A 25,342-nucleotide genomic window follows, 5' to 3' on the forward strand; every position below is an offset into this window, starting at 1 on the left:
CAATGGTTTCTTAATTTGTGGCGGTAAACGGTCGTCCGGCTCCTTCATCGTGCGCAACACTTGGGCGACCATTTTGGAATTTTTCAATCCATTCGTAGATACTCCGTTGTGGCAAAACACTGTTCCCGTACTGCACCGAAAATCTTCGATGAATTTTGGCCCCTGATAGCCATTTAGACCACGAAAAACGAATCACTGACCGCTGCTCTTCTTTGGTGCAAATAGACAGCGGAGCAGCCGTGATTAACAGCACGGCAGCTTCAACGAAACTCACCTAGCAGCTTGAAAATTGCAACGATATAACAACGAACAAACAAAACATGCGTCATCAACGTAAAACGACAGTACTACCAAAATAAACAAAAATATAACTACATTTCGGATAATAATTGACTTACCTTCGTATCTCTTCATGGCGTGCAGGGGAAGAAAGAGTTCTGTGTTCAATTACTTCCATTACTAGATTTCTGATGATGGTGACTGAAGCTACAAAATCAAGACGCTTGTTATTTAGCATAAAGGCAATGTCCAATCTTGACAATGTTTAAAGGTGTAGAGACATAACTTTAACAAGAGAGACTCGAATAGTAAGGGCTGAGATCTTTCAAGTCATGATGTACTGATGTGAGACGTGGGCCATAAGAAAGGATGAACGGAGTAGAACAGACATCCCTGAATTGTGGTGTTGGAGGGAAATCCTTAGAATCCCATGTGCTGCAAAAACAACGAGTAGGTCAGCATTACAGTAAACAAGACCAGACTGGCCTTTGGAATGTCTGATACTGAAACTAAAACTGACCTGTTCTCGGTGCATTGTGTGAAAACATGATTCACTGGAGAAGACGTTAGTGTTGGGGAAGTTCAAAGGCACAAGGAGAAGAGGGTGGCAAAGGATGAGGTGGATCAACGGCATCACAGAAGCAATGGATCCAAACCTGGGAAGTCTACAGGAGAAAGTGTAAGAAGACGTTGGCGTGCTTCAGTTCGTAGGGTCACGAAGAGTCGGAATCGATTAAACGAACAGATGGAGACAAAGAAAGAATTGAGTATGAAAAGGAACGTCTACAGCTAGAAGGAAGGCAACGTTACACAGTAATAAAAATTAAAAAAAAATCGAAAACCGTATCTATCGTCAGGAAATCGAAGCTGGTGTCACAAAACAAACTTTATATGTAGCTGAAGTGGAGACTGCAACAAACATGTTTATATCAACGTGTATGTCACAATCTGCTTCAAAATGGCTCTGAGCACTATGGGACTCAACTGCTGTGGTCATAAGTCCCCTAGAACTTAGAACTAGTTAAACCTAACTAACCTAAGGACAGCACACAACACCCAGCCATCACGAGGCAGAGAAAATCTCTGACCCCGCCGGGAATCGAACCCGGGAACCCGGGCGTGGGAAGCGAGAACGCTACCGCACGACCACGAGATGCGGGCAATCTGCTTCACATAAATCACATAATCAGGTGCCATACTTAATAAGAAATCTTAGAATTGCCACTAAACGCAGATGAAAGTAACTTGTCTATCACACGCAGCAGAAACTTTAAAAAAATGATTCTAAGTCATAACGTGGGAACATCTATGGAGTGAGCATTCAGATGCGTCTAACAGGATTTTCGTCACCGAGATAGATTCCCTCCTGTCCGTCAGAAGCAATGCAACATCAAGCTCTGACCATGCGGCCACACATGTTGGAGGAACATAAGAAAAATCGTCGAACCAACGTGTGTCGAAGAACCCGCAACAGAAGCCAACAGGTAATATGTCAACAAAAGGCCACGAAAGCTTCAGTAGTTTTGTGTTCCTTCCAAAGTCACGTGACTATCATATGGCGAAAAGTTTGTCACTAAGTACTCTGAAGTTTTTCAATATCATTACACAGTTAGTACACACAGATCCCTTTCAACAGAAAATGCTTTTCCTAGGCATGTGAGTAAATTCCCTTCGGTAACTGTAATGAAACTTGCTTGTGAGGGGATAACTTCAAGAACATTTCACTTCTTTACGACAAGTATCACAGCTCAGGTGTCGCTTTTTTTGTTATAGAAAAAGAAGGAACAGCCACCATTATTTTTTACAACTGCTACTGCACCTGATAGTCGTACCTGCGTGAATAAATTATATAGCTGTAGTATTGCGAAACAGCTTCGTTGTAGGCCAAAGTGAAAGTCTCCCGAAAAACATCAAATTTGATCACATGCCGAAAATTTTTAAAAGCGAAATTCTTCCATTTTTACTTCCTGTTAAATTTTAAAATCTTTCTTTACCCTTAAGTGAACTCATATATTAATCGTACATACTGATTCTCCGTCTCAGGTTCTAGTGCTGCTGTTTCGTAGTCCTACTACTTCAAAATTTCCGCACAATGGTTTCGAGGTCTATGTAGTACGGAAGTAATGGGTCAGACTGTTATGTAAGTAAACCTCATCTGCAACTGAAAATTGCTCGAAACGTTTTTACACGGGACGGATTGACTGGCAGCACGCTCCATACACGACCCTATTTATGTAGCACTTGTCTAGTAAATACACTCACGAAAAAAATAGCAACAACGAGAATGAGTTGTGCAACATAAACGAGATGTGAAGGGCTTGCTTGCACGTCTGAAAGATTCTGTCTATTCAAATTACGCGCCAGTCGCATAGTAGCGCCACTATGATGATGCAAATCAGGTTTACTTTAAATACAAGTTGTAATGGTCGTGAGCGTTAGTTACCTCTGAGAACGGACATTGTAAGTTGATGTTAATGAAGAATGCCTTTAAGGTGACAAAGACCTAATTATCAGCACCTCACAGATTCGTTGGTTGTGGTAGATTCCTATGGGAACAACTGCTGAGCTCATCGGTCCCTAGGCTTACACATTACTTAATCCAACTTAAACTGACTTACGCTAAAGACAACACGCACACCCATGCCCGAAGGAGGACTCGAACCTCCTACGGGGAGAGCCGCGCGAACCGTGGCAAGGTGCCCCAGACCGCGCTGCTACTTCGCGTGTCGCACCTCACTGACTGAGCGAGGTCGTGTAATAGGGTTACGAGAATCTAGATGATGCTTCTGCGATATTCAGGAACGTAGCCATTTAAAATGGTTGCTGACAGTGGTGGTCACGAGAAAGTACAGTTACAAGAAGATCGGACTCCGGAAGGCCACGCGGCAATATTGCAAGGGAAGACCATCGTGTTCGGCCTGTGTCTCTGGCGCATCGAACTGCATCCGCAGCTGCAATCTGAGCAGCAGTTGGCACCAAAGTGTCATACAGAACTGTTACAAACCGGTTACTTCAAGGATAGCTCCAAGACAGACGCTCTGCAGCCTGCATTCCACTAACTCCAAACCATCGCCATTTGCCATCTCAGTGTGTCAAGCAAGAGCTCGTTGGAAGGCAGGGGGGAGATGTGTTGTTTTCTGATGAACGATTGCTCTGCCTCTTTGTCAGTGATGGTCGTGTGTTGGCTAGGAGGAGGCAGTTGAGGGCCTGCAATCAACCGGACTGCATGCTAGACGCACTGGACCTACGCCGGGAGTTATGGTCAAGGATGCGATTTCGTATAACAGCAGGAGCACTCACTTGGGTGTACCATGCGCCCATTCCGCAAAATTGTGCATCAATCTGGTGATTCGACCTTTTGTGCTGCCATTTATGAAAAGCATTCTAGGGTGTGTTTTACAACAGGATAACGCTCGCCCATACCATCGTTGTAACCAAACATGCTCTATAAAGTGTCGACATGTTACCAGGCGGGCACGACAACACCAGCGTCATGCACATATAGCGTTAACCGTCCCTGCATTGCCAGACCAAGTGCAAAAGCCATGGAACACCATCCGACAAACTGACACACGGCACATGGGTATCAAAGTGCATATGCGTTTGCATGCTTTCAATCAACATTCTGTCGGTTACGCTAGTTATTAATCGTACCAGCATTTCACATTTGTAATAGCTTATCTCGCAATTACATTAACGTGTGATCTTGCAACGCTAATCACTTTCATATGTTATCTACACAAATGTATTCCCGAAAGTTCGGTACTCTACGTTAATTCTTTTTTTGATGTTGCCATTTTTTTCCGTCAGTGTATATTGACAATGACATAAATCAGCCCTGGTACATTAATATTTTATTGCGCTGTGTCCCGATATTTTTCAAAACATAAAGCGCCTCTTATTAGTATGATAATTACAATTAGACCTAGCTATGAAAAGGAACGTTTCCCCGTTTGATTTTTTTTTATTTATGCCCACAGCGGCAACAGTGATTCGCCATTGCAGTTAAATGTGTAAATACAGGATACGTAAGCGCAAAACTAGAGTTTCGTTCGTAGCGCGATATGTAAACAAACATCGTTATATTGAAGTCACGCAATAATTTCGGGTTGATGATGGCGATATTCTGATTAAGCTGCTCTCGCTCTATAGATATTCCTAATCTGTGTTTGAATACAGCCCAAATTAGGCAACGAAGAAGAGTATAGGGGAATGCATTGATGGTGTAAACTGTTTACGCACCTGGATGTAACGTCACAGCATCCATGAGGTCCGTATTACACTGTAAAAAACTTGGTAAAATATATGTTATCTAACCATTCAGTCAGACGAGGGTACGTTTATGGTATCGTTTACGAAAGTTAGACCATGGTCTCAGATTTTCCAAAAGGTTGGCCCTGTAACACGGGCCTTACTATTACGACACTGCTCAAAGCGGACGACTAAAATGGCAAATTTCTCTTCGTCCTGAGCATTTTATACATACATAGTTACGTTATATTCCAACAATATTTGACATGGATAAATTCCTTAAATACACTCCTGGAAATGGAAAAAAGAACACATTGACACCGGTGTGTCAGACCCACCATACTTGCTCCGGACACTGCGAGAGGGCTGTACAAGCAATGATCACACGCACGGCACAGCGGACATACCAGGAACCGCGGTGTTGGCCGTCGAATGGCGCTAGCTGCGCAGCATTTGTCCACCGCCGCCGTCAGTGTCAGCCAGTTTGCCGTGGCATACGGAGCTCCATCGCAGTCTTGAACACTGGTAGCATGCCGCGACAGCGTGGACGTGAACCGTATGTGCAGTTGACGGACTTTGAGCGAGGGCGTATAGTGGGCATGCGGGAGGCCGGGTGGACGTACCGCCGAATTGCTCAACACGTGGGGCGTGAGGTCTCCACAGTACATCGATGTTGTCGCCAGTGGTCGGCGGAAGGTGCACGTGCCCGTCGACCTGGGACCGGACCGCAGCGACGCACGGATGCACGCCAAGACCGTAGGATCCTACGCAGTGCCGTAGGGGACCGCACCGCCACTTCCCAGCAAATTAGGGACACTGTTGCTCCTGGGGTATCGGCGAGGACCATTCGCAACCGTCTCCATGAAGCTGGGCTACGGTCCCGCACACCGTTAGGCCGTCTTCCGCTCACGCCCCAACATCGTGCAGCCCGCCTCCAGTGGTGTCGCGACAGGCGTGAATGGAGGGACGAATGGAGACGTGTCGTCTTCAGCGATGAGAGTCGCTTCTGCCTTGGTGCCAATGATGGTCGTATGCGTGTTTGGCGCCGTGCAGGTGAGCGCCACAATCAGGACTGCATACGACCGAGGCACACAGGGCCAACACCCGGCATCATGGTGTGGGGAGCGATCTCCTACACTGGCCGTACACCACTGGTGATCGTCGAGGGGACACTGAATAGTGCACGGTACATCCAAACCGTCATCGAACCCATCGTTCTACCATTCCTAGACCGGCAAGGGAACTTGCTGGTCCAACAGGACAATGCACGTCCGCATGTATCCCGTGCCACCCAACGTGCTCTAGAAGGTGTAAGTCAACTACCCTGGCCAGCAAGATCTCCGGATCTGTCCCCCATTGAGCATATTTGGGACTGGATGAAGCGTCGTCTCACGCGGTCTGCACGTCCAGCACGAACGCTGGTCCAACTGAGGCGCCAGGTGGAAATGGCATGGCAAGCCGTTCCACAGGACTACATCCAGCATCTCTACGATCGTCTCCATGGGAGAATAGCAGCCTGCATTGCTGCGAAAGGTGGATATACACTGTACTAGTGCCGACATTGTGCATGCTCTGTTGCCTGTGTCTATGTGCCTGTGGTTCTGTCAGTGTGATCATGTGATGTATCTGACCCCAGGAATGTGTCAATAAAGTTTCCCCTTCCTGGGACAATGAATTCACGGTGTTCTTATTTCAATTTCCAGGAGTGTAGTACAATACTTTTACTGTCGGATTGGAGCCGCGTCTCCATTTTCAGACTGTGACAGTAGTTGTCGGCTTTGATCACTGACCTAGTGAATATGCTTCAGACGACGTAAATAACATGCCAGCTATGACTACCGCGCCAAACTTTTGGCGATATACTGAAATGTAAAGCGAGCATTTACTTTCATTGCAAGAATTTAATTAATCGGGAAGAGAAATATTTCGAGTTACCACTACGATGTTAGCACAGATTATTGAAGGAAATATTTATCAAATAGAATCTGAATCGAATACCGGCACCGGTATTGTAAAAGACAGCTCTGAAGTAGTGATGGATATCGCGACAAACAAGTACGAACTAAAAAAAGAAACATATTCATCTTATAGGAATGAAAGCTAGTCTCACTAAATACATTTTGGCTATGTTACTGAAATTGACATTACGATTCGGAGTTACGAAGCTATGTCTGTATCAGCAGTTAATCGAAACGGTTATCGGCAATTTCCAAGAATGTTTGCCTATCGAAACCGCGGGATCCAAAAGATATATATCGAAAGTGCGATTCTAAATTGCTCATGCGACTGTGGTGGTAGGCGTTATGATAAATTATTTGTGAGGTGCTAGGAAAGCCCAAACGATTTATGACGGTAGTAAGTGGGATGTCTGGTATTGCAGACGTTTCTTCGGTCGATTGCCTTACGTGGAAGAATCTAATTTCACGCTTATGCAATGTAGAATATTGTTTGAATTTTTGTCGGAAATGTGACACTCCACCCATATTTTTGCGTGACATTGGCAGAGTCTACCAAGGTTACGGCAAAAAGGGAATTCTTTCCGTAGCGTACACATCAAATGGACTTTCTCATGACGACAAAGTCGACGACGAGTGAGGTAAGTCGTTTCCTTTTGCAATTACAACTATTTTCATAACGCTCTTCTTTTGTCGTTGCTGTAGTGACCACTATAAACATGCTCATAACACCCGCCACCACAGTCGAGTTATCGATTTACAATCGCACGTTTGATATATATCGTTTGGAGCCCGCGGCTTCGATAGGCAAACATTCTTGGAAATTACCCGGTTATCATACAAGAGGAATTTTAACCATTTGTCGGAAAGGAAACGAATCGAATATCGTAAAAAAAAAGGGCTACAGCTGAAATGGACATCGGGAGATAATAATAATAATAATAATAATACAGAATACCCCATAAGACATGACAATGTAGCAAAAATAATTCATCAACAACTTGCCATACAACATAAACTAATAAAACAACACGGTCCCACATACAAGTATGCACCACAAAACGTACTGGAGAATGATGAATACAAATTATACTGGAACAGAACCATTATAACAGATAAAACAACACCACATAACAAACGTGACGTCATACTCACCAATAGAAAGAAGAAATTAACACAACTAATCGAAATATCCATACCCAATACAACAAATATACAGAAGAAAACAGGAGAAAAAATTGAAAAATAAATCCAACTGGCTGAGGAAGTCAAGGACATGTGGCATCAGGATAAAGTTGACATTATACCAATTATACTATCAACTACAGGAGTCATACCACACAATATCCACCAGTACATTAACGCAATACAGCTACGTCCAAAGTACATATACAACTACAGAAATCTGTAATTATTGATACATGTTCAATTACCCGAAAGTTCCTAAATGTAACATATACCGTACAGTTAAAAGGAAGTCACGCTTGATCAAGGTCCGCGTCATTTCCCATTTTTAACGAGACGTAACGTCTGAGAAAGGAAAGAAGTAATAATAATAATAATAATAATAAATTGTACAGAAAAAAAGAATGATTAATCGACTAAAGGTTATAAATCTTTTTCTTAAAAAGCAGAGACTACAACATTGTGTCTGTCGAACCAACGACATTATAACGAATAGTGCTATGCTATAAAGGAATGTAATTAAACTGCGCACCAAAAAGTGACGACACAGCAATCGGTAACTTTATGTGGGTCAATTCTAGTGTCTGTACTTTTAAAGTATGCCATGTTCCTTTGTTTACGAATATCAACCGCTACTTTCAAAGACTGCCTCTATATAGTGTCCTTGCCTCGGGTGTGATATCGTTGCTCAAAGCAAAGAGTGATATAGGACTCTAGAATTTATCCCGTTACATCTCTGGTCAAAGCCAACGGCTAGTGTAGCTAATTCCTGTCGAGCCATAGCTTCCTGGAACAGCGCTAACACTTCTTCAATCGGACTGAAGAAGCCTCGTTTCCACGTGCCTACGGCTGCACGTTCTGCGCTAATATCTTTGGTCGACCTCGTTCTCTTGTTTCTCGAGACGCTTTGTGAAAGGAGCCTGACTCGAATAAGTTAAGTCCCGAGGCTGTGACAGAGGAATGCAGTCGCTGCACAGGATAGACAGCCCGCCGGCGTCGATGCCGCAGTCGCACGCGGCCCCGCGGCGCCGGCGGTCGCTGCTGTCTCACGGGATGCCGCAGTCGGGCACCCGGCTGTCGCTGTGCCGGAGGCCGGCGCAGACCACGCCGCTGCCGCGCCTCGTCGAGAACGGAGTCGACCTGACGCCGGGCCGCCTCAGCGACGCCCGCATGCCACCCGCCGCGGAGAGCGAGCTGCAAGTCTTCCACGCCGCCCTCGGCGGCAGTGTCACCGGTCTGCCAGGTGACACACCCAGGCTAAGAACACAGCCACGTATTGTAAAATATTCCTAGAATGGTTGCCTATCGAAGGCGCGGGGTCCAAACGATATACAGGGTGAAAAGTATTTAAACCGACAAACTCTGGGAGGTTGTAGGCCACATAAAAACAAATATTTTTCCCTAATGTCATTTTTTCTTACGAGGATTATTTAAACCGTTGGAGGCCGTATTACGCTCTTCAGTTGATAGAGGCCGTATTACAATCTTCAGTAGTTAGAGGGCGTGTAGTGGTAGGCAACTGGTGTCCACCAGTGTAGTAGTGCATTGTCTCTGTTTACTAATGGAGCGATACACCTGGAGTGAGTACACTGACATGCTTGGTGCGTACTACGTAACGCTGCACAACGGGTTTATCAACAACAATATCCTAATCGCCGTATCCCGCATCATACGACCTTTGATGCTGTGTACCAACGTGTGCGTGAGACCAGGTCATTTAGCAGCTTACCTGGACAGGGATGCCGTCGCACGGTAACAACGTTGCAATTTGAGGAAGTTGTCTTGCAGCATGTGGAGCGGGATCCTTCTATCAGCAATCGTACAATTGCACGTCACATGGGGACGAATCAGATGAATGTAAGAACAGTCCTTCGAGAGCAATTGTTACGTCCATTTCACCTACAGCGTGTCCACAACCTGGAACCAGTTGGTAATCCACCCAGAGCATAGTTTTCGCAGTGGTACCTGGAACAGTGTGAAATGCATCCTACATTTCCATCCTCTGTGTTGTTTACCGATGAAGCAACGTTCGGGCGTGATGGAGTCTTCAACATGCACAATTCGCATGTCTGGAGTGAGGATAATCCACATGCCACAGTTACTAGCGCTCAACAAGTGCGGTTCTTCGTTAATATATGGGTCGGTGTTGTTGAAGACTGTTTAATTGGGCCGTAGCTACCTAGTTGTTGTCTCTTGGTCATAAAAAAATGAAAAAGTGTTTGTTGGTTTAATTAATTAGCCGCCAGAGAAATCTTCCTCTACCGGGTGAAATACTCCTCATAGGAAAAAATGACATTAGGGAAAAATATTTGTTTTGATGTCCCCTAAACCTCCAGAGTTTGTCGGTTTAAATACTTTTCACCCTGTATATCGAACGTGCGATGGTAAATGGATCGTGCAACTCCGGTGGGGGGCGTTACGAGTACGTTTACGGTGGTCGCTACAGCAACGACAGAAGAAGACCGTTACAAAAATTCTTGCATTTGCAAAGGAGACGACTTACCTTACTCGTCGTCGGTGTTGTCATCATCCATTACGGTTGTTCAAATGGGTTCAAATGGCTCTGAGCACTATGCGACTTAACTTCTGAGGTCATCGGTCGCCTAGAACTTAGAACTAATTAAACCTAACTAACCTAATGACATCACACACATCCATGCCCCAGGCAGGATTCGAACCTGCAACCGTAACGGTCGCTCGGCTCCAGATTGCAGCGCCTAGAACCGCACGGCCACTCCGGCCTGCCATTACGGTTGTCGGGATGGTTAATTTAGAAGAGTCGAACCATGTATTCTTCCTGATACTCGTTCGTTTTCCGCACTGTCCGCAATGAAACTGTAAACGGTATTTCAGCATCGAAAATGTTCATACGAAGTTCTATCCTTTCTTCCAGGAGTGCTAGTTCTGCAAGGTTCGCAGGAGAGCTTCTGTGAAATTTGGAAGGTAGGAGGCGAGGTACTGGCGGAATTAAAGCTGTGAGGGCGGGGCGTGAGTCGTGCTTGGGTAGCTCAGATGGTAGAGCACTTGTCCGCGAAAGGCAAAGGTCCCGAGTTCGAGTCTGAGTCCGGCACACAGTTTTAATCTGCCAGGAAGTTTCATATCAGCGCACACTCCGCTGTAGAAAATTTCATTCTAAGTTCTACACACTTCGCACCACCACAGTCTACATAGTACCTTCTTTCCTCGTTCGGTGGCGCTCCATACTTGCGACAAAAAGTCGAACAATTTTCTACGCTGGATAAACATCGAATCAGATTTTTCCATGTGAGAGAATCCGCCGAAGAAACATCAAGAACACCAGACATCCCACTCACTAACGACATAAATCGTCTGGGATTCCCTAGCAACTCACAAATAATTTGCGGAGGTATGTAATCTAGAGCAACTAAGGGAACGACGGAAAACAGATAAAAATGACGATCACAAATAATTGATCACAACGCCCGCCACCAGAGTCGCATGATCGAGTTACGATCGCATGTATGTATTGTTTGGACACCGCAACTTCGATAGGCAATCATTCTTGGAAATTACCTATTTTAGTGACTCGAGGTGACAGCGCACGCCGTGATGTGCGGGTAGCGAATGCAAGACGGCGTCATTAGCATTTAAGTACCGATAACAAGTCTCGTTTCTTCCAGCTGCTGTAATCTCACACTATTGCCTCGTTCATCTTTCCTCCTCATTTAAAAAGTAATGTACACCGAAGTAACAAAAGTCATGGGATACCTCCTAACACCGTGTCGGACCTCCTTTTGCCTGGCGTAGTGCAACAACTCGACGAAGAATGAACTCAAGACGTTGGAAGTCCCCTGTAGAAATATTGAGCCATGCTGCATCTACAGCCCCCGGCCAGTGTGGCAGAGTGGTTTTAGGAGCTTCAGTCCGGAATCGCGCGACGGATACGGTCGCAGGCTCGAATCCTGCCTCGGGCATGGATGTGTGTGATGTCCTTAGGTTAGTTAGGTTTAAGTAGTTCTAAGTTATAGGGGACTGATGACCTCCGATGTTAAGTCCCATAGTGCTCAGAGCCATTTGAACCATTTTGCATCTACAGCCGTCCTTCATTGCAAAAGTGTTGCCGGCGCAGGATTTTGTGCGCGAACTGACCTCTCGATTAAGTCACATAAATGTTCGATGGGATTCATATCGGGGGATCGGGGTGGCTAAATCATTCGCTCGAATATTCCAGGATGTTCTTCAAACCGGTGACATGGCGCATTGTCAAACATAAAAATTCCGTCACTGTTTGGTAACATAACTATTCCCAGTCCGTCAGTCAGTAAACACAGCCCACACTATTATGGAGCTTTGTTGACAAATTGTGTCCTTGGTTTCGCGAGATCTGCGGCACGTTTGAACCCTGCCGAACTGAAATCGGAGTCCTCTGACCAGGTCACGGCTTTACAATCGTCTAGGGCCCAACTAATATGGTCACAAGCCAAGGAGTGGATTTGTTAGCAAAGGCACTCGCGTCCATCGTCTGCCGCCATAGCCAAGTAACTCCCAATTTCACTGAATTGTGTTATCGTATACATTCGTCGAGAGTGTCACATTAATTTCTGCTGTTATTTTACGCAATGTGCTTGTTTGTTAACACTGACAAGTCTACACAAAACGCCGCTGCTCTTGGTCGTTAAGAGAAGGTCATCGGTTATTGTGTTATCGGTAGTGAGAGGTAATGCCTGAAATTTGGAAAAATTCTAGTGCCCGATTCACCCGTCGGCTTTGAGTAATGACGTCATACCTAAAGCAAAGACGCTACGTATAGGCAATCTATAAACGTAACGCATCATACTCGTAAACAAACGAATGTAGCATACGATTAAATTACGATCACAGTCACGCAGCTATTTATTTAGCCATGAATTATATCGAAACGAACTGAAGATAGAGAAAATAATTAAGAACAAGAATTAGAAACAAATTTTCATGTCTGCTAAGAAGTATTCGACTATTATAAATGTGTCTCCTATTATAAAACAACGTCAATTTTATATTAATTATTGAATCTAACGGGAGAAGCGCAGGCGAGAAACTAAAATGTATAAGAAAAACGGGAAAATTAAATGAATGACAACAAATACGAAACAGCAGCATAAAATGTGGAGCAACTGACACATTAAATTCTAAAAGAAAGCCAGTACATCGGGAACGAATATCTACAAAAACTAAAGAACATTGGAATCGATAGCTGGAATTAAACTATGTAGTTGTATTCCAGTTACCGATTCCAACCGTTTCATAATTCATACACATTAATTATTTTTGCTTTTGTATGCTCTGAAACGTAATCATATTTCTACATTTGTAATTGCTCCCTAAAACTACTGCGGTTTATAACAACAATTGGATCGGTAACTAGAAATGAGCAATTACAAATGCAGAAATCATATTAACTTACATTTCAGTGCACTCACGTGCTGAAAAAACGATCTAATTAATGAATTATCGGATGGCTGGAATCGGTAACTAGAATTGACCTACATAGGAGGTCAATTCTAGTTACCGATTCCAACTTTTTGATGGTTCATAATTGTGAACATTTCTGCAGTAAATCTGTGGACTATGTTTTTGTAGGATTCTAGATTTCTTATTGATCTCAGAAACACTACGAAAAACTATTAAATATTGTAGTTACAGCTTCCAAATTTTTCTCTTTTTCATAATACTGAAGATAGCAGTAGCATTCGTTGAAATCCTGTGACAGTTTAGCGCACACATCTAAATAACGAACCGTCGAATGGTTGGAATCGGTAACTAGAATTAACCTACATAGGTCAGTTCCAGGTACCGATTCCGGTATTTGTTAGACCCTACTTTTAGTTCATTTTCGTTACTTGTGCACTCGTCCCGTTAGATTTAACAATTAGTATTAAAAGTTAACGCCGATTCATAATATTATAACTTCACCAAGTGCTACACTGTACTGGATTTAAAGGTTTTCTGTGTTTTTCTTACTCGCATAAATTGTGATAATAATTTATTTTAGTCATTTATACTTCTCTTTTTCTGTCCTTATTTATTTTCGTTACCTTTAATTCTTGTCGGTATAATTTGTGGCTAAGCAATTAATTAAATGAACTGTGTTTGTAATTTTATCGTACGCTACAATTGTTTGTTTACAAATACGATCAGTTGCTTTCAAAGATTGCCTCTATGTAGCTTCTCTGCCTTTGGTATGACGTCATTGCTCAAAGCCGACGAGTGGAATCGGACACTGTAATTGACCCTGAAATTTGGTATTCTCTTGACACTGTGGATCGCGAAATACTGAATTCCCTAACGATTTCCGAAATTTAATGTCCCATGCGTCTAGCTCCAACTACCATTCCGCGTTCAACGTCTTAAATCTCGTCATGCGGCCATAATCACGTCGGAGAGTTTTTCATATGAATCACGTGAGTACAAATCCGGCTCCGCCAACACACTGCCCTTTTACGCAAGCGATACTACAACCATCTCTATGTGTGAATATAGCTATGTCATGTCTTTTGTCACCTCAGTGTATTACAGATCGGAATGGAACCTTGTCAATAGGTTAGAGCAGTTGATCCCAACCTGAAGGTAATACACAACGAGGGGTAAAATGAGCTTCCTGAGAGGAAAAAACAAAAGGATTCGATTATTTTTAAAATATCATTACTTCTGTCACCATTTCATAAGACTCTAATACTAATTACATAAGTTACAGTACCAGCAATTACACGAAACGCTAACATCAACGTCGGACACAATGAGATGGAATTGCGAAACAAATCCATCAATAACATCTTCCTCATATAAAACACACAACACTCATAGTTTGTACCACGCATCCGCGACAGTAGAACTGAGACATATTCATCAAATCTGCTCAAATATTGCATGAAAATACCTTGTTGTAGATAGTTCCCACAATGTACCAGACATTACTTCAGTATTCACTTCGCGACAGTAAATGAAGTTATTGACACGCAACAGTGACTACCTAATGACTACGACATTACTGTAAGGCTTACAGGGTATTATTGTTATTATTATTATTATTAATGGCAGTGGTCAGGCGCTAAGCATTGGTAGTCTGAAATCTTCCAGTTTCTGCTAGTTCAGAAATAACGAGTCCAGCATTCAACTGATTTGCTAGCTGTAAGTATAGTGCAAATATTTTAACATGGTTCATTTTAAACGGAGGTGCAGGCTGTGTGTGAAACACGTGACGCCAGGGAGAGGAATCGTTAAAGGAAGCATGTATTGTAACGAGTGTTTAACATCACTGTGGATAACTAGCTTCCTTCCTGAGAAGCAGTTGTAGGAAGTACTCGCTACGCACAGACAATTGTTTCATAGTTCTGTAAAAACGGTTATCTGAAATAAGCAGTAACAATTGTCTAATTACCTCGTTTGTGAGTAACACATCCACAAACAACTTAATATAATATAGCTTTCGTCATTTTCAAAATAAAATTGTTCAAAGGATATGTGTTTTCACTGTAGAGGTTAGCTAGGATATAATGCTGATGTGTTTGGAGAGGGTTGAGAGGAGCGGGATGATACAGGCTAATATCTAAAGGCATTCAGGTATAATAGACTCAGGATGGTTGGGAACCAGTGGAGTTGGGTTGTTTTGGGGAAGGAGACCAGACAGCGAGGTCATCGGTCTGGGAACCAGTGGACTCACCCACAACCGGTTATAGTTAGCACTGATTTTCACGTAGCACTACAAACGTTCACAGATATTTTAAGCAAAACGTACATTAGTAAGCGCGCTATAAGCCATTGCAAATGCGAAATGCTGGTACGCTAATAACCAATGTATCCGCCAGAATGTTGAATGGAAGCATGAAGACATGCATGCAACATGCAAACAAACATGTACTGGGTTTTACAGGAGCCAGATGTCAGTTTGTGGGATGGAGTTCCATGCCTTGTTGTACTTGGTCGGTCATGCAGTGATTTTTAATTATTATTGGTTGTGGATGACGCTGTAGTTGTCCTCCGATGATGTCCCATGTGTGCTCGATTGGAGACAGTTCTGGTGATCGAGCAGCCCAAGGCAACATGTCGACACTCTGTAGAGTATGTTGAGTTACAATGGTGGTATGTGGGCGAGCGTTATTCTGTTGGAAAACACGCCTGGAATGCTTTTCTTGAATGGCGTCATAACAGGTCGAATCAGCAGATTGACGTAAAAAATTTGCAAGCAGGATGCGTTGGTTAACGATGAGAGTGCTCCAGCTGTCTAACGAAATAGCACCCCAGACTCTAATTTTAGGTCTGGGTACAGTGTGTCTAGCACGTACAGGTTGGTTGCAGGCCCTCAACTGACCTCCTTTTAACCAATGCCGGGTTCGATTCCCGGCCGAGTTGGGGATTTTCTCTGCCTGGGGCCTGGATGTTTGTGTTGTCCTCCTCATTTCATCATCATTCACGAACGTGGCAAGATTGGACTGTGTAAAGATTGGGACTTTGTACGGCCGCTGATAACCGGCAGTTGAGCGCCCCACAAACCAATCATCATCATCATCCAACCAACACACGACCGTCACTGGCACCGAGCCCTCCACTGAGACCTCGCTTGGTACAACCGAAGTCGTAAATGGCGAGGGTTGGGATCAGTGGAATGCACGCTACAGGGAGTCCGGCTTGGAGCTGTACTTGTTGTCATCTATTCGTAACAGTTCGTTGTGTCGCCATACTTTCTCGAGACCGCCGCTGCCAGCTGTCATGACTACATTACTGCCAAGTCTTTCTGCAATATCGCAGAAGGAACATCCAGCTTCTAGTAGCCCTCTTACCCGACTTGTTCACCGTCTTTTTTTTAACAAGGAAAATCGACAAACAGGCGGGCGATTTGAAATTTTTTTATTTTTTTTTTTTTGAAACCAGTGATGTGTTGGTAATGCGCCTTTCTTATCCTAAAGACCTTGACTAACATTAACATGAACTAACATTTTACTTTCAAAAATGACTAGCTCTCATGACCGCTACAGTGTGTATTTAAAGCAAATCTGATTTGCATTATGGATGAAAATGGGTATGTGTCCTCGGTGTTGGTGGTTCAAGTTGCATGCTTTGTGTGCAGCAGCGCGGAATTTACCGGTTAGATGGCAATGATCCCTATGTGGTGTTTACACTTCTTTGTGCAATAACTGCCTACAAACATAGCAGACAACAGAATTTTCATACAGTAATTTACCCTCCCGCGTTTCGGTCATAGGAGTGATGTTGTCATGAATGTCTTCAACTTTCCTTGCAAGTTTTCAATCTCAGAGAGCAGCTAATCCGTCGGTTTATCCCCAACGTACAAATCAAAATGTTTAAGACTTGAGTTCTACAAACACACAACTTGATAAGTGGCAGCGAAAGCTACGTTTCGTTCTCTGAGAGTAGTATGTGAGGCAGTAGGATCCCCCGCATGGCCTCCCACAGGAACGAGAAGACATTCAATGTCGACGTATATAGCAAAGGGTAATCGCTCCTTGTGGAGAAAATTCTTAAATTTTAAGATTTTATATTCTTCAATCGGCGTTACAACACGTACTGGGTCCTTGGTGGAGCAGTCTACCAAATACTTCGTTAAGCTCTTACTCATTTGAAACGAATTCAGGCACCTAGGACAAAGATGCAGTTTACTGTTACGTTTCAGTATTTGGGAGGAGAGAACGTGGGACATACATTTGAACCAGCAGTAATGTTGCCTGTGACCATCAGATATTAACAACAACTCTGCATGTTTCTCATGCTGACCAGCGACTTTAGAAAGGTAAATGGGTCGTAATGACCACATGTAACAACACCATCATCCGAGTTGCATACTCTCAACGCATACATATGGACTGAAATATGAGGAACTACCTCTCAAATTTACTAATTTCCTGTGAGATCATGAGGAATTTAATACTATCATGATTATAACATCAACTAATATCCACATGGTATTGTTCTGAACAATGTGCATGTTTCTTATAATTTCTTTTCCAGAGCCGGCCGCTGTGGCCGAGTGGTTCTAGGCGCTTCAATCTGGAACCGCGCGACCGCTACAGTCGCCGGTTCGAATCTTGCCTCGGGCATGGATGTGTGTGATGTCCTTAGGTTAGTTAGGTTTAAGTAGTTCTAAGTTCTAGGGGACTGATGATGACCTCAGATTTTAAGTCACATAGTCCTATAGTCCTCAGAGCCATGAATTTTTTTTTTCAGTCCAGAAGTGACCACAGAAAGTAGAAATGATTGTTGCGGACATTAGCAACAGCCTTTTCATCAGCAATATCCTTGGAAGGCATATGCGAGGACCCTTCACATATTGGATCGTACAGATGTACATGAACGTTCAAATATGGAAATCTATGGAGAACTTTACCACACTCTCTTTGCTGGAAGTGAGAGAGCTGGGCCTATATAGGATTCAGGGTACAATCATCAAATCATTTAGCAATTGAGGGGTCCTACATTATCTCGCCACTATTACCTCACTTATGTATGACTCATCCTTTGGCATATCCTCCTTAGGTGGGAGAGTGAACTCGCAGCATATTGTAACGAAGTAGTTAATGGTGGGATACCACGGATACTTTAAGATCTTGGAAAGTTCCCTTTCCATAACATGCAGATACTTGTTCGTCTTGATATCCAGCTGTGTTGCTGATTCTAGTAAGCAAAGTCCTGTCTCCAAGTACACCTCGAATCACTGAAGATCGTAATTCCGTGATCGTCGTCATCCTCACTGTTAGAACGGGTGGAGGGGCTTACGCTGGTCGATAGCTGATCTCTATCACTACGGGGACCATATCCTGGTGGTACAGATATCGATTAAACATGAGACAGTTCAGATGTCGGTGCATGTGCCACCACTAGAGGAAGTGCAACTAGCTCCACTGTTCGTGGTCCAGTCACTGATGCAGACGGGCCCACCATCGACCCTCCAGCTCCTGTCAATGCTGCTCGTGGTGGTAGTGATGCAGGTGTTGATGGTGCCAGTGCGGGACAAGGCAGCTCCAAGTTATCAAGTAACTCTGAAACATCATAGTACAACAGTGTATAAGTATCAGGAGACAATTGTAGACACACACACACACACACACACACACACACACACACACACACAAAATAAAAGAGATACTTACATACAAAGTCATCATCATCATAGTCATCGTCGTCGTCATCATTGTCATCATCACCGTCAGTGCGCCGGCCTTTGTGACCGAGCGGTTCTAGGCGCATCAGACCGGAATCCCGCTGCTGCTACGGTCGCAGGTTCGAATCCTGCCTCGGGCATGGATGTATGTGATGTCGTTAGGTTAGTTAGGTTTAGGTAGTTCTAAGTCTAGGGGACTGATGACCTCAGATGTTAACTCCTGTAGTGCATATAACCACCATCAGTCTCGCTATGTGGCACTATTCTTATAGAGGGGGGGGGTTAGAGGTCTGGGATGGCGTGGCAAGCGTCTGAATATATGGGGTAATGTTTACCTGCCACCCTTCAGATGCTGAATATGCTGGAAACGGGCTAGTGTTCGGAGCATTAACCATTTCTCAAAGGGCAAGAAAGACGCTGGCCAAGTAAAATATTGACACTAACAAATAAACTCTCTCTCTCTCTCTCGTAAAAGCGATACTTACATAAAAGATCAAGGTCATCGTCAACATCGTCCTGTGACTGAGTGATGTTAGCCGATCAATCCTCAGATGTAGAAAAAGGGTTAGGGCTTGGGACATTGTCCAGAGACGGCCTTGAAGTGACGTCGTTCATCAGCCCTAAAACAACAACATAACAACCTTTAAGCACTGAAAATACAGACAGACAGAAACATGCACTTATATAGAAACGGCGCTTACGCTATAGATTTTCATCCCTCCAAACACAGCGCATTAAAGCAGCAAAAGCCTCATCATCAAACAGATTCGATGCGACACTGCTCTCATCGAAAACCTCCTTGAAACAAGGATCTTTTCTTCTGCTTCTGGCGATGTTGCTGTTGCTGGATGACATTTTCATAACCGACATCATGAGAGGTAGAGAGAGAGAGAGAGAGAGAGAGAGAGAGAGAGACATAGAGGGAGGGAGAGAGAAACAACACCAGAAGTGGACTGAGTAGAAAGTAAGCGTGCTGAGCCCTTTTATATAGTCTCAGTCAGTAAAAAGGTGATGGGGGTGAAATCAGACGAGTACGCTTGTAGCTTTCACCAAGAGTAGATGCATGTCATCACAGCTCGATAGATGGATGGCGTTTGTGAAGTAGGAAGTCATGAGAGCTAGTTTCAAAATAATTTATTCATAATCCAATTAAATATCACTTTTACATCATCCATTGCACATATAAAACAATTCTTCTGCTTCCTCAGTCTAAGGCGATGCAGTGGAGGACATCCAGATCTTTATAGATCTCTGACAGATGCGTTCTTGAAAGTAACAGGTATGTGTAAAGGTTCCTCAAGACATTTCCTGTAAAATTTTTAGTTATTTGATCAAAATTTCGAAGTAATGTCACTAGATCTTCAAAAATAGTTCTGTCTTCATCTTAGCTAATGCCATGATAATATTGGCTCAACCAAGATAAACTTTCACACGATTTGAGGTTGTTGGTCCCTTTAAAAGGCAGTTTGTAGCCACGATTGTTGAAAATGTTGTGGTAACTCGTCCCTGCTTCGTAGACATGAAGAATGAAACATTTTACAATAAGAAACGCCTATATTCATTGAGAGAGCGTTGGACGTCAATTATCGTACAATGTTAGCAGTTTGTGATGTATCGTGAAATGATTTAGCTGTTATGCTACGTCGATTAATTTGTGTAAGTCTCTGCACAATTCCGTTAAGTGGGCTGTAGTTGATGATCTGATCGTGTAGTAATAATGCGAATACTGCCGGTTTTCCTGGGAAGTTTTTAGAGGCTTCAGATTGAATGTGAACGTCAACAGGACCACCCTTCAGTGATTCATTCTGTCTAGATCACTCTATAATGATAATGGGGGCTAGCCTTTTAAAGTCCTTTGAACTGAACAGGCAACACTAATTCTCTTCACTCTCATAGCACACACAACGAAACCCAGCACATATATTGAAGTGTACGGATCGTCTGGTAGAACGGCTCATGCATATCGTATTAGGTCTAGGTGTTCCTATGTGGATGGCGGAAATATGACTGTAAACATATTAGTGACACACAAATATACACTTTATTGCACTTCAAAACTTAACTAAAGTTGTACAGCAACTCGTTTGATGTGCTTACGGGCAGATACAACTGTTCCTAAAGACTGGAAAATGGCACAGGTCGCACCAATATTCAAGAAACGAAATAGGAGTAACCCACTTATTTACAGACCCATGTCACTGACCTCAATTTGCAGTAGGATTTTGGAGCACGTACTGTACTCGAACATTATGAACTTATTGATACATAACCAACACGGATTCAGAGAATATCTTCCTTGTGCAACACACTTAGCTCTTTATTCCTATGATGTAATGAGTGCTGTCGACAAGGGATCTCAGATAGATTCCATATTCCTAGATTTCCAGAAGGCTTTTGATACCGTTCCTCACAAGCGACTGTTAATCAAATTGCGTGCATATGGAGTATCGTCTCGGTTGTGTGACTGGTTCGTGATTTCCTCTCAGAGAGATCACAGTTCGTAGTGATAGACGGTAAATCATCGAGTAGAACAGAAGTGATATCTGGCGCTCCGCAAGGTAGTGTCGTAGGCCCTCTGCTGTTCCTGATTTACATAAATGATCTAGGTGATAATCTGAGCAGCCCTCTTAGATTGTTTACAGATGACGCTGTGATTTACCGTCTAGTACAATCATCAGACGATCAATTCCAGTTACAAAATGATCTAGAGAGAATTTCTGTATGGTGCGAAAAGTAGCAATTGGTACTAAACAAAGAAAAGTGCGAGGTCATCCACATGGGCACTAAAAGAAATCGGATAAATTTAGGGTATACGGTAAATCTCACAAATCTAAGGGCTGTCAATTCGACTAAATACCTAGAAATTAGAATTACGAGCAACTGAAATTGGAAACACCACATAGATAGTATTGTGGGGAACGCGAAACAAAGACTGCGCTTTGTTCACAGAACACTAGAAGATGCGACAAACCCACTAAAGAGACAGCCTACATTACACTTGTCGGTCCTTTGCTGGAATATTGCTGCTCAGTGTGGGATCCTTACCAGGTAGGATTGACGGAGGACATCGAAAAAGTGCAAAGAAGGGCAGCTCGTTTCGTGTTATCGCGCAATAGGAGTGAGAGTGTCACTAATATGATACGCGAGTTGGGGTGGCAGTCATTGAAAAAAAGGCGGTTTTCTTTGCGGAGAGATCTATTTACGAAATTTAAATCACCAACTTGCTCTTCCGAATGCGAAAATATTTTGTTGACACCCACCTACGTAGGGAGAAATGATCATCATAATAAAATAAGAGAAATCAGAGCTCGAAGGGAAAGATTTAGGTGTTCCTTTTTCCCACGCGCCATTCGAGAGTGGAATGGTAAAGAAGTAGTATGAAAATGGTTCGATGAACCCTCTGCCAGGCACTTAAGTGTGAATTGCAGAGTAACGATGTAGATGTAGATGTAAGCAGTAACCTGTCACGGCGTGCGTTACTGAACACAGTGTCAACAAGACTATGTCTATCCTGGTCACAACACTGTCAATCACTGTAGTAAACACTTGTCCCTACGCAAAGGCTATATGTGACTCCATTTGTAGACTAAGTGTCACACGCTGATGTTCACTACGAACTGAAGCTATGAAATGCAACCCTGGAACTCTGTACTAGAAATGTCAAAGCCGTACGTGAACTCCTATAGCAGCACGTGGCCGCTGTTTGTCACTACGCGGAAGTCCATCTCATTGGCGGTGGCGCGCAATTTGCTGATTGGGCCGCGTTTGTGGTTGGCAGCGAATTTGAAAGCGCTGTCCAGTGCGCCAACTCTATTTGCGTCCATTAGCGAGGACACAACACTCCTCCCCTCGAAATTCTTCACCGGCGTTGTGAGTGTCGGTTGCTGCTACGACATCGTGGGGGGAGGGGGAGGTGTGAGTGCAGAAAGAGATCAGTGAACTGGAGTCAAGTCTGCAGCCAGTGCCGAGCCTCGGCTCATGCCCGGCATTTGCCTTGCGACCGCCAGCCGAAAAACAGTGGAGGACAAACTCCATCACCTGACAATGGAGCGAAATCTTCATGGTGTTGACCCGCAATGGCATTGTGATGTGGAAGCGACCCCTTGGTAGGCCACAGACTGGAGTGGACCATCCATGAGAGACGTCTGTTGTCTGCCCAGTGCCGGGTGAGGTGTCGCGTCCAGGTCTATGGGTTTGTGGCCTGCTAGTGGTCACACAGGACCAAAGGTCGCCAGATGGAGTGCAGGCTGCATCATCTGGGAAGGCAACGAATCTGTAACCAAAGACTCGGTTGCAGAGTTACGCAAATTACAATGACGAAGTTGGTTAGGGTGCCGCTGCTGCAAACCTCCTGGAACCTGTTCAAGAAACATGGATGTAGCTAATGATTTTACAATACTGCCATGCTCCCAGGTCTTCTGTCTGCCATACAAAGAGAAAAAAATGTGCAAGCAAACACTTCCTGATGTGAGGGAAAAATGGACAAAAAAGTACCGCTACAAATTTGTTTCATTATAGACCACTGCTAATGCTTCATAGCAATAAAATGAAATAGTTTGAAGACAAAGTATATATATACAGGGTGGTCCATTGATAGTGACCGGGCCAAATATCTCACGAAATAAGCATCAAACGAAAAAACTACAAAGAACGAAACTCGTCTATCTTGAAGGGGGAAACCAGATGGCGCTATGGTTGGCCCGCTAGATGGCGCTGCCATAGGTCAAACGGATATCAAATGCGTTTTTTGAATAGGAACCTCCATTTTTTATTACATACTTGTGTAGTACGTAAAGAAATATGAATGTTTTAGTTGGACCACTTTTTTCGCTTTGTGATAGATGGCGCTGGAATACATTGCCTGAGTAGGCGGAGTAAGCGCCAGCCGCCACGATGGGCGCAGCAGCTGAAGCAACTCCGCTAGGAGCAACTCCGCTGGTGAAGGGTCGTTGTAGGGCTGGGAGTGGCGACACGAGAGGAAGAGCGCCAAAGCTTGTTCCCGCGTGTGGTGGATGCGTAGCTTGTCATTTACTGTTTGAAAGTGTGCACAAAGTGCTCCACTTCTCCGTTTGATTAAGGGTGAAAAGTAGCACTGGTGATGTGACGAATGCCATTTGTTGCACAAAAGCCCTCAAATTCTACCGAAACAAATTGAGGTCCGTTGTTAGTTACTAGCAACTCTGGAAGACCTTCAATGCAAAATATGGACTGTGAAAAGAATAGGTTTGTTTAAAGTAAATAAAACAATCGTGACTGGTAGCAGAAGATTATTTATAAACAAACCTATTGCTTATGGGATATTTTGAGGTTATGAAGAGGAGTCTGGTTAATGTGAAGCAGGAACTTATATTAGTAAGAAGTGGATCAGATGGTAATGTATATGTCCAGTGTGCCAAGGGAGAAGAGACCAAGATTGTGCTTGAAAAATTAATTTGTAAGATGCCTCATGTCTCTGTAATTGATGAAGAATGCTGAAAACTTTTAAAAATACTTGGATCTGGGATTCACCTGCCTTTAAATTTCAGATCATGGGATCTGTTTGAACATCCTCTACTTCCAAGGTCATCTAATCATTCATGGACCATTAAGACATCAAATCAGGAAGCGATGATTTATCATCCTCATACACTCCTGGAAATTGAAATAAGAACACCGTGAATTCATTGTCCCAGGAAGGGGAAACTTTATTGACACATTCCTGGGGTCAGTTACATCACATGATCACACTGACAGAACCACAGGCACATAGACACAGGCAACAGAGCATGCACAATGTCGGCACTAGTACAGTGTATATCCACCTTTCGCAGCAGTGCAGGCTGCTATTCTCCCATGGAGACGATCGTAGAGATGCTGGATGTAGTCCTGTGGAACGGCTTGCCATGCCATTTCCACCTGGCGCCTCAATTGGACCAGCGTTCGTGCTGGACGTGCAGACCGCGTGAGACGACGCTTCATCCAGTCCCAAACATGCTCAATGGGGGACAGATCCGGAGATCTTGCTGGCCAGGGTAGTTGACGTACACCTTCTAGAGCACGTTGGGTGGCACGGGATACATGCGGACGTGCATTGTCCTGTTGGAACAGCAAGTTCCCTTGCCGGTCTAGGAATGGTAGAACGATGGGTTCGATGACGGTTTGGATGTACCGTGCACTATTCAGTGTCCCCTCGACGATCACCAGTGGTGTACGGCCAGTGTAGGAGATCGCTCCCCACACCATGATGCCGGGTGTTGGCCCTGTGTGCCTCGGTCGTATGCAGTCCTGATTGTGGCGCTCACCTGCACGGCGCCAAACACGCATACGACCATCATTGGCACCAAGGCAGAAGCGACTCTCATCGCTGAAGACGACACGTCTCCATTCGTCCCTCCATTCACGCCTGTCGCGACACCACTGGAGGCGGGCTGCACGATGTTGGGGCGTGAGCGGAAGACGGCCTAACGGTGTGCGGGACCGTAGCCCAGCTTCATGGAGACGGTTGCGAATGGTCCTCGCCGATACCCCAGGAGCAACAGTGTCCCTAATTTGCTGGGAAGTGGCGGTGCGGTCCCCTACG

General features: G+C 44.1%; 1 protein-coding gene across 1 annotated transcript in view; it reads left to right on the top strand.

Moving 5' to 3' along the window:
* Positions 1-8,630: 8,630 nt before the first annotated feature.
* Positions 8,631-25,342, top strand: part of LOC126469890 (dynein axonemal intermediate chain 4-like) — a 62,509-nt gene continuing 45,797 nt past the window's right edge. Inside the window, exons 1-2 of the mRNA XM_050097273.1 lie at positions 8,631-8,913; positions 18,539-18,655. Of these exons, the coding sequence (XP_049953230.1) occupies positions 8,631-8,913; positions 18,539-18,655 (400 nt within the window). The remainder of the gene's footprint in view (positions 8,914-18,538; positions 18,656-25,342) is intronic.

This window comes from Schistocerca serialis, chromosome 1, assembly GCF_023864345.2.
Source record: "Schistocerca serialis cubense isolate TAMUIC-IGC-003099 chromosome 1, iqSchSeri2.2, whole genome shotgun sequence".
NCBI classification, from domain to species: domain Eukaryota; kingdom Metazoa; phylum Arthropoda; class Insecta; order Orthoptera; family Acrididae; genus Schistocerca; species Schistocerca serialis.